Here is a 10708-nt window from a genome sequence, read left to right on the forward strand (position 1 = left end):
AAAATAATGTCAGTGAAAGATATATTGGCGGGAAGCGTTTTTCAACGTCATTTGCATAAAATTGTTCGTGAAGTTTGGATTTCTAACTGTATTTAGTGTTAATGTATAGTCTTTTGAATTAGTGTCACTAAAGATAAGCAAAAAATCTAAGCAGTAAAATGTAAACTATTTACCAGTTTGTTTTAAATTGAAAGCCTCATGTTTATAAGCCTTACGCTTTAAGAAAATTATTTTTAAAAAAAGTTGATTTGAGATTTGCCAATTTCAATCTTATTTTTACAACTTTTCAGCGTAGTCTCAGCAACGAGTGTAGACGTCTTCTCTTTCAATTTCATCGTTAAGTATTCTTCTTTGCTGTTTTATATTTAAATAATGGCTGTTATTGTTGACACTACGAGTTTTCATAAGTTTTTTCTGACTTTCTACAATTTTCTAGGTTCCTTTTTGCTGTCTTGTTAGATCGACAAATAATGGCAGATAATACATTGAACTTGCTAAAAGAAGGCGCATTTGATTCTATACAACTTTTTTAGTGAATAGATTTTGATATTATAGGCTTCGACACCGTTTCCTCGCAAAATTGATTTCAGTTTTTGTGATTTTTGACGGCATTTGGTTTTTTTGTAGTCGCATGACATTCTGGAAGATGACAGGTCTCGAGAGTTGTATTTGAAAATGCAATGAAAACCATAAAGGATTTCAGTTTACAGCTCATTGCTTTCATTACTTCGAATTTAATTGTTTTTAAAGGTGTAAACATTTTTTTCTAATTTTGCGATTTTTGTTTTCTCTCTACTTATTAATTATTCTCAATAGAGACAGGTCCAATATCTTTTCTGGTGAAATGCAAGTTATTTAGTTTAGCTTACATTTTATCTGATGCTGTTTTGACTTTTTTATTAAGTTTTAGGTAGTGATTGCGTTTTGCTCGTATGTAATGCTCGTTGTTTTATTTGACTCCGCCTTGTCTCCTACTCTCCTTAATGGCTGGTATCGTTGACCCTCTAAAGAGTTTTTATTTCATTTGTATAGTGGTTAGTTTAAAGCAATTTTTAAATAAATAAACCAATTATTATAGAACAATAAGTGATTTTTTTTGAAAATTTTGGCTTCATTTAGTGGACAGTTAAGTCAAAAACATGGTTAGGCGGGGTCGGAACATTATGTGCGAATGCACATTACCGAGCCTCGTTGTTATTTTTTCTATGGGTTATAGAACGCTCGCTGATCTAAAACTGGTTATCACTGTTTTGAAAACAGAAAGGGCAAAAATCGCAATTGTTGATACTTTGCCGAAAATCTTTATTTCTCGTATTTTGAGAAAATTTGCCAGCTGTTTCTTCTATTGAGTATTTGAGATACTTATTGTTTGGCAATTATTAAAATATTTTCTTAAATGTTTTTAGCTGGTATCTTTAGCTAAGTGATGAACTGTTGAGGGCTGTATTCTCCGTTCCCTTTTTTTCACATTGGATTTACTATTCAGCAGCCGAATTGGGACTCGTCCATTCAGACGCAATCCAGTGTAACAACTTTGCTTTATCGGATTCATACCCGCGTCGTTTCTATATCCATTATTATATCGGAAAACAGTAGTCTGATAGACACTGTAGACGTGAAAAAGAGGTCTTTCCTATTACAGACCACCACGAACTTCCAGGCCCCCTTTATTGTTTTTTTTTTGCTTAATTACAAAATTAGGGGTGGGTATACGCCACATGCCCACTAAGCTTGTGAGGGGTAGGTACAATGTGATAGACCCAGAAAAAAGAAACGTATTTTTCTGGGTCTATCACATTGTACCTCCTCCCTCAAGTTGATTTCAATATACTATATGCTCACATGCTCCAAATGTCAACTTTTGGCCCGTATTTGTTTTTGCCCAGTAACTCCGGGGCTGCGTAGGCGGGGGAGCCACATTGAGTAGCCTGCTGGTAGTCCCCCAACACATTGTTCTCGTCCAGTTTGAAGTGACGACTCAACCCAAAATCTGTAACACATCCCCGGGTTTTCATAGATATCATAGAATGCGGATACGGTAGTGTTTGGTTAGTAATTATTAAAACATACCAATTAGTTTGATGTTCTTTTTCTCGTCCAGTAAAACATTCTCCACTTTCAAGTCTCTGAAACAAATTAAGAGAACTTATAAGTTCAATTTTTCTCAATAATCAGAAATGATCATTGCTAAGAAAACATTTAAATTCGGGGCAAAGATTTTCCACCATAGTAGTAGTTTGCACCTCAGTAAAAACGCCACTAAGGTTTCTATGTTGTTGGGCTAGTACATTTGTGTAAATTATGGGTGCCAACGTGTCCAAATGACGAGTGGGGAGGGGTGGGGTGGGGTGGGGTGGGGTATGGTGGGGTTGTGAATATAAATGATAATGGCTAAACTGCATGAATACCTGTGAAGTATTCCAGCTCTGTGTAAGTGATCAACAGCTGATATGATTTGTCTGATGTATTTCCTCGTCTCTTTCTCAGGAAGACTTTTCCTCAATTTCAGATACTCCATCATGTCACCACCAGTGCACAATTCCATCACCTTAAACATACAAATGACGTCATACTAACGAATGACGTCATACATATAAGATAAATATATGACGTCACACAATGAAGGGCTAGACCTACGCGATTTATGACAAATTAGGCTGGGGCTCCATGCCTACGCGGGTCCCGTTGATGTCATTAATATCGCAATCGATGGTGTAAAAGATGACCCAAATAACGTGATGTAGAAAATGTAAGTACTGTACAGCGACTGAACGGAAGTACTAAGGAATAACCGGACTAAGTAGTAAAGTTTGAACAAAAAATCTAACCAGAGGCGTCACCAGTCTTGTATGTTTTGATCGGATGTCATTTCGTTAATGTAGCCAAAGAAAAAGTCATATGAACTGTCGCATGTTGGACAAATTTGGTAAATTGGTAAATATGAAATCTAGACAGTTAAAACCATGATGGAATGAAGAAAAACGAATTTCGGGACTCAAATCATTTTTAGTTACGTAAGTAAGCGTAACCAACTAATAACGCACAATTAATTGATTAAACATTTCAAAAACCCAGTTTGATGTTTGCGTTCAAAAATACAATACGTCACCAATCCTACAAATTTAGCAGAGTTATCGTTTGCGAACACGACTGACATTTTTCCAACCATTCTTGCGTGGGAGAAAAAATGGGTAAATTATGGACAACAGTGACAATAAAATTGCGGACAATCCTTGGTAAATTGGTAAATATGAAATCTAGACAGTTAAAACCATAATGGAAAGATGAAAAACGAATTTCGGGACTCAAATCATTTTTAGTTACGTAAGTAAGCGTAACCAACTAAAAACGCACAATTAATTGATTAAATATTTCAAAACCCAGTTTGATGTTTGCGTTCAAAAATACAATACGTCACCAATCCTACAAATTTAGCAGAGTTATCGTTTGCGAACACGACTGACATTTTTCCAACCATTCTTGCGTGGGAGAAAAAATGGGTAAATTATGGACAACAGTGACAATAAAATTGCGGACAATCCTTACAAAATTCCGTCACTTGTCTCTTAAAAATTGCGCTTTATGTCATAAATGTCTGCAATTGTGAGCAGGAGAATGTTTATCAATGTCCGCAAGTTTGAGCATTTTTTTTATTTCACTTTTATGGTTCGCTGTGAATTTGGTTTGCGGTCATTGATTATTTTATAAATTACAAAATCAATGACTGAAAATTTTCAGCTTTGTCCACAATGTTCACGTTTAGATCAAAGCGTACAAAGAATAAGCTGCAATTAACACACCGCTATATTTTACTTTATTTTAGCTCATCTGACAGTGAATTGGACTCAGTGGAGATCATTTTAATGGCGTCAAACACTAATTGGAGCATCAAAAACTAGACTTTATTATAATTAGCGTCAGTTTTTTTCTTACAAATCACTCATTGTTCTTTTTTTATTGATGAAAGTAGCCTTGTCATTAGTTTAACAGAAAACCTCAGTGTGGTTTTTTATGCATAAAATAAGCTTTTTTGATTATGTTACCGCAATGCCAATTTTCTTTATTGATGAAATTGGTCTTATGATTATCAGACTGGTCCTATGATCACTTTTGGTCCTATGATCACTTTTGGTCCTATGATCACTTTTGGCCTTTCAGCTTCGGTGCGTTTATGTGCTTTCTCAAATAACCTTATGAAAAGACGCATCGAGACCAAATTGCAATATGACTCCAGACTTAATACTCTGTCTGAACTTTCAAAATTAAGACAGTTTTAAACTTGGTACTAACTTCCACATAATGACCATCCTCTATCAATGGTTCTGGTCTTGAAATTTCTTACGAGATAATAGCTGTTCTCAGTCTCGAGTATGTCATACAAGTGGATGATGCAAGGATGTCTGACCAGTTGCAGAATTCTCCCCTCTCTCCTCAGATTCCTGTGCACGTATGAGTCCTCTTTAGCCCGTCTCTTGTCTATCACTTTTATTGCCACCTGGTGAGTTTGACAACAGGTGAGTTTCTGAGCGTATACCTTTAAACTGGACATTGCTTTTAAGTTGTGTTAATTATAATAATTGACTATTAAAAGTAATTATTGTAAAATATGTTTATCCAAGTCTCTGTATTTTGGTTTTGGGAAACAGTTTATCATTATCGACAAAAAGCGAATCATAAAAAGCATTATTATTCCATTTTTGCTATTTTGTACATTCTGGCATATTTTAAATAAATATTCCACAAAAATCTATTGAGTTGGCTGTTAGCAGTTAGAAGTTAAAAATTTATTACAATTTAAGTTATCAGCAGCCCGTCCTTATTACATCTCGTCCATCCAGCTATTCGTTTTGTATCTGTTCTGGCTTTATGGCACAAGTATTCGTTGCTATGAAGAGTTTTGTTTCATTTTCAAGCTTTGAGGTCTCCGATGAATAATAACCAATTTTGTGAGTCAAACAGAAAATTGGTAATCTTTTGAATATTCCCTTTAATCAGACTGGATTTCAATCACAATAGGAAAACCGAAAAAGGCCTTTAAATGTCATTTTTTTGAAAGGATGCTGTTTTTTTTAAGTTTAATTGTTATCAGACTTCAACTCGCTCAAATTCAGTCATGGCAAGACTATAATTGGGCGCTGAGAGCACTAGTTAATTATAGCGCACATCTAATTTAGCCCAACCCCGCTGAACGTTCAACAGCGATTTTAACTCAGCACATTGTTCATGGTTTGATGGAAAGCATAAACCCACCTTTTCCCCTGTTATGGTATGAAGACCTTCTCGCACTTTTGCGAATGATCCCTCCCCCAGGGTCTTTCCAAGAAGATAGTTTCCCACCCTTTTTGTATGAGGGTACTTTTCCAGCAATTCATTGGGTACTGTCGTCACTTCACGTGGTAGGGCTGTCGCTCCAGTCAGGTCGGCCAAACACGTAAAGGCCCTCTAGACATTAAGAAGATACTTTTTAATTTTAACTTAAACTTCTTTTTTCATTTTTAAAAACTATAGACTCGACGAATGTTCAAAGATTCAAGTTTTCAAGGGTACGCCTGCTCAAGTCACCCATCATACGGCTTTGTTTGATCCCGGGCCGAGGATTTTCCCCAAAAATAACGGGGAAAAGAGTAAAGAGTATAAAAATAAAAAAGCACCCCTCTTTCGCCGCTTATTAAGACAAGAAAGAGTGTAACTATAGGAGTGTAAATTAAAAAAAAATAAGAGTTGAAGAGTGTAAAAAAATATTTTTACACTCTATCATTACACTTTAATTTTTTTACACTCAAAAATTACGGTTTTTAATTTTAATTTTTACGTTCTTAAATTATACTTCTAGATTTTTGTTACTCTCTTTCACCCTTATTTTAAAATAAACTCTTAAAATTAAACTGTTTGCGCCTTTAATAAGCGAAGAAATATGGGATGTAATTTTATTAGCTTTGCACTCTCTCTATAAACTATTTTCTTCAAAAAACAAACGACGGAATATAGGTGGAATTATTTCATTTTTACACTCTCTCCTTTCTTTTCCCCGATGAAAAGCGGCGAAATAGCAAGTTGTAACAGCTCAAATTATAATCGAGTCCCCAAAAAATTTCAGAAGTTGATATAAAAGTCAGCTGTTAGATTTTTCCAGTATGCTCTCGGTGTGTTTCCCTCCTCTTTTTCCCAGCCGGACTGGGGAGTGGCTAGGGTGGGTTTGCAAACAACTATAAAAGATTTTGAGCATAGCACTATGTAAAAAACCAGGCTCAAGCTATATCTCCTAACAGAATAAATCAAAATTTTAAAGGACACCTTTAAACTATTTTCCTCGATAAATACGAGTCTAATACACATTACGCCTACCGCTAAGTAGGGGTGAAATAAGGAACTGCCCGAGATTTCATGCTAGGTAATATATGATTTGTCTGATATCATAGCAGTAATATAAGCATCATGCATTAGGTCGACGATATTTGTACGAGATGCCTTAAATTTGAAATTTTGAGAGGCGTGAAAAAAAACGTTTATTTGGTTCCCGAGTCACCTAATTGATGTGTTGAGGGCAGCAAAGAGAAACAGGAATAAGATAGACAGATTCTTTATCAAATTATAACAACTCAGCAATTAATAAAAAAGAATTTTTTTGTCTGTTTCTTTTAAAATTTTTTGAGACTGCAGATTTCAGAAGCTATTGCGGATGTTTTCTGGCAATCTGCCAGCTTTGTAATGCTTTGGTATATAGATTGTTTTCTACCAAAAAGAGTTCTATAGAGATCAATAGTCAACTCTTAAGGTTGTTCAACTATAGTTCTAACTAAGTGCTAACTGTAGCTCAGCATTCACTTTTGTTCCTCTTTATTCACTTTTGCCACTTTTTCAACATTTTGCTTGAAAATATGTTTAGACTTTTCTAGGACCGTTAATGTCCACCAAATTAACCATGCTTAAAGTGCTTTTAAACTTCGATTCCCCAACAGGTTATTCTGAACTTATTATACTTGATGTCGAAAAACAATAGAAATTAAAAGCAAGATAAACCCATCAGTTGTTGGTCCCAGTTACCTAGAAATCAAATCAATAAAATGATGAATATCCAGTGGTTTAATTTTTCTTGTTTGAAGTCAAATGGGGAAACAAGCAATTTTGACAAAAATCTCATCGAGGTTTCATCATTGACTAACTTCTGTCTCCGGTGATTTAGGATATTAAAGCGTTTCAAATCTGGTCCTTTTTAAAAACTTTTTTCATAAAATTAACTGATATTGCAGTCGCGCATCCAAGGGTAAAGTTAGTTTTTCTGTTTGACGTACAATACAAGCTGAGCCCTGTTGTTTCTTCTTTTTCGACGCTTAATAAGTTCTACTGAAACGACAAATGTTCAAAGATTCTCAAGAAAATTTTCACGGGTATTACTATGCGAGATGGCTAATAAAAAAAATTTCGAGAATGCTTTTTGATTTCTTGAGTAACCTTTTTCTTAATAATTTTAAATTGGATTGACTAATTATAACAAGTTTTCCCTATGGCAGCAGATTGCTGTCCAAAACGCTATGAGGGTTGTAAGTTGAACTGACTCTTTCTAGATTTTGAGATAAAAAAATTTACCGGCTTTATTTATTTTAAGATTTGAAGGTTTTAGCATTTTCTATTTCAACTTTTTTTAACAGATGCATTTGAGTTTGTTCATACTCTTATCTCATCTTCGGAGATTGACTTCAGCCCTTTGTTTGTGGAGTTGAGTCTACGCAAACTTGTAAGTTGACAAATTTTTAAAAAAAGAAACTGAGTTTTGATCAACATTGATTTAGGTTCATCGTAGAAGGAAATCATTTCAAGTGTCATTGCGTATTTTTTTTTATTTGGAACGACATCCTAAAAATTACTTCGCTCTCATAATACTAGGGGTAGTTTTGTATAACAAAAACTTTGAAAACAGACGAAGCCACATGCAGATTTTACTAAGAAGGAGTAAAAGGCATGGTTCGTTGCACAATAATTTAATGAAATTTTTCTTAAAACAGGACATCCTTAATCATTTACGGGAAGTCTTCTGTTCCTGTGTGCGTCCAAGCATTTTTAAAATGTATTGTTTATGAACTCTTTTTTTGACCTCCGCAACTTCGCTCGTTTAAGAACGCTGTGGTACCGTTTGAGTGATTGTTCAAATTTATAAATTCTTAAAGTGTTAATGCCAATTGAAAAAAATGTTCAATTCTGAAGCTTCTAATTGAGGAAAAACTTTTTTCGTCAATTTTCTCGAAGATAGTACTTCAAAATGTTTTTCGATCTTTTTTTACAATTCTATCTTATTAGAGTTAGGGTTTGGCATTGAATCAGAACACAATATAGCTGCTTTAAAAGTTTAGATGGTTTTAGAGGGATGAACCAGCTACTAGGTTAAGTTGCGATCTTTTCGGATTTAGAGTTGGACGGCCAACGGCATCAGACGAGTTATCTAAGAGTATCAATCGCTGCGCTTCTTTGGAGACAGAATTAGTGAATCCACTTTGATGGTAGTGTTGGTTGCTCGTTGTAGAATTGCATATTTGGACTATCCACTGTAGTATGATAGTGCAAACTACGTAGACAGTTAAAGTAACCTTATCATCAATACATATCGGTCCTTAGGATTATAGATTGATGTGTTTACATAACTTGGTTGTACTGGAAACTAGGTTTAGTTCCAAATACGAGCATCCCCTGTTCCAAAAACTATTTTTTTCTCACCGTTAGTTCATATTTGAGACCAGACAACTCGAAGTCGAACTTGCTTATTCCTGTATTATAGAAACTAATGCCTCCAAATTTGAATCTCGATAGTAGTCGGCGGGCTTGGTATAATTCTCCGTTACTTCTCCCGTTACTATCTGGCTAATAGGTTTCTGAAGTAACCACTTCTCTGGTTTTATGTAAACGATTTTTTTTAGGTAATTATTATTTGTTGGGATTTGAATTGGGATTACCCCACTCCAGGTTTTCAAATTCTACACTTATTATGCAAAAATTTTTTCAGATAATTTGCATATGCGCAAGATGAATAGTTAGCTTAGAAGACCAAGCACGATAAACATTCGAGTTCGGCTCTGTTTCCAGCTCACCTTTGGGGCGACATTGGGCGGCGCTGCGATCACATTTTTCATAGGCACGTGAAGGGAGGGTGCGGCTGAGTTGTTATTACTGCTCTGTCCAAGCACATTGTTACTAACTGTAGTCTGCTGTTGGGTAGTCGTCATTAATTAACTGGGTAAGTAGTTATAACTAGGTAGTTATAACCAAATGATCTGCATTTTGGATAGCTCATATCACTGGAGTACGTATAGAGCGAGAATATTGACAGTGAAGGTAAATTATTAAAATTTTAAAGATTTTTAATTTAAGATATGCCTCAAATAATTCTACAAAATTATTTTTTTTTCAGAAAAAAAGCAAGGGCGTAAAATTTTTAATCTAAAAAGGTAAGACGGTTTTCGTAATAGGTAAGAGAATAATAAGGCGCCATTTTTTAGTGTAGTGAGCTCTATTTCTATTTCTACTAATGATAATAATCACCACAGTTTTGATCAATTTCTGATCAATTTCCGCAATAAATTTTGTTCAGAAATAAATGATTTTGTTTTGTTTATTTTCAAATTGTGTAAATAATATCACGTTTGTTCAGACCTTATAACCAACAATCAAGCCATCACTGTTTTCTTTAAAAATGCTTTTTCCATGGTAATGAATTAATTTGTTTTCCATTGTTCTCTATTATTCCCTGAATTGTAAAAACATCCCAACCGTAAATTGCAGATGTTTTTCAAACAGCCGCAGCCAAATGTCAACTAATTCCCTTTTCAATGAAAAAATTGTTTACTCTTTATATAAAAATGATATTATTGATCAATAAAAACCGTAACTGAATGAATTTACGTAGTTTGTTTCTTGATAACTAATAAAAATCATGGTTTGTCCTATTTAGCGATAAATGCTGGAGATATTTCAATTGCAAAGTACGTCTACATTGGAATCATATTTAGCGGATTCATCGCAAATTAGGACAATCTTTACACTTTGATATAATGCTACAATATTAGAACAGAAAATTTTCGAAGAAAGTGAAAGACGAGAAACGGTCTTTCGTAATTATTTTTTCATGTGTACCGAAAAAAATGCGTGTTGTCACCTATTATTCGTACGTGTAACTATTATCATCTAGGGAAAATTTATTTACATATTTTCGAAGTTTATCGAGACAGATAAAGAGGCAATGATATGTATGTATGTAAAAAAGTGGCAAATATTATTTGATTTAGGAAAAGGCCATACCAAGGAGGCTCAGTAATGTAACTTCGCACATAATGTTCCGACCCCATTCCATTCCCATACTTCTGCTCCAAAAGACGCCTATTGGAAATTTCATTGGCGAGACTTAGACTTGAGAACACAAAAAACAACAAATAAAAACTTCACCAAATTTCCAACAAAAAATTAAGCAAGCAAAGCGTTGAAGCCATAAAAATTTTGAGCTTCTAACTAAAAATATAATATAATTTTATCCGGCCTCATCTGCACGTTAAAAATATTTTTTGATAAAAGAAAAAGAAGGTGAAATCATTACATAGTAATAGTTTTCCGGTAATTAACTTGAGCGAAGCAAAAAAAAAAACTTTACAAAATGAAAAAACAGCGACCTATACAATTTGAACCCCGAATGGTCCAAAAGTAGCCTTTTTATTGCTGTGGTCTT

General features: G+C 34.4%; 1 protein-coding gene across 1 annotated transcript in view; it reads right to left on the reverse strand.

Moving 5' to 3' along the window:
* LOC142351165 (uncharacterized) overlaps positions 1-9662 on the reverse strand; it is a 102773-nt gene extending 93111 nt beyond the window's left edge. The window contains exons 1-6 of the mRNA XM_075403280.1: positions 9081-9662; positions 5251-5442; positions 4343-4495; positions 2409-2548; positions 2071-2126; positions 1843-1990 (exon numbers count right to left, since the gene is read on the reverse strand). Coding sequence (XP_075259395.1) covers positions 1843-1990; positions 2071-2126; positions 2409-2548; positions 4343-4495; positions 5251-5442; positions 9081-9215 — 824 coding nt within the window. The 5' untranslated portion in view covers positions 9216-9662. The remainder of the gene's footprint in view (positions 1-1842; positions 1991-2070; positions 2127-2408; positions 2549-4342; positions 4496-5250; positions 5443-9080) is intronic.
* Between the last annotated feature and the right edge of the window lie 1046 nt (positions 9663-10708).

The sequence above is a fragment of the Convolutriloba macropyga genome, chromosome 12 (assembly GCF_964194025.1).
Source record: "Convolutriloba macropyga chromosome 12, txConMacr16.3, whole genome shotgun sequence".
In the NCBI taxonomy this organism is placed as follows: Eukaryota; Metazoa; Xenacoelomorpha; order Acoela; family Convolutidae; genus Convolutriloba; species Convolutriloba macropyga.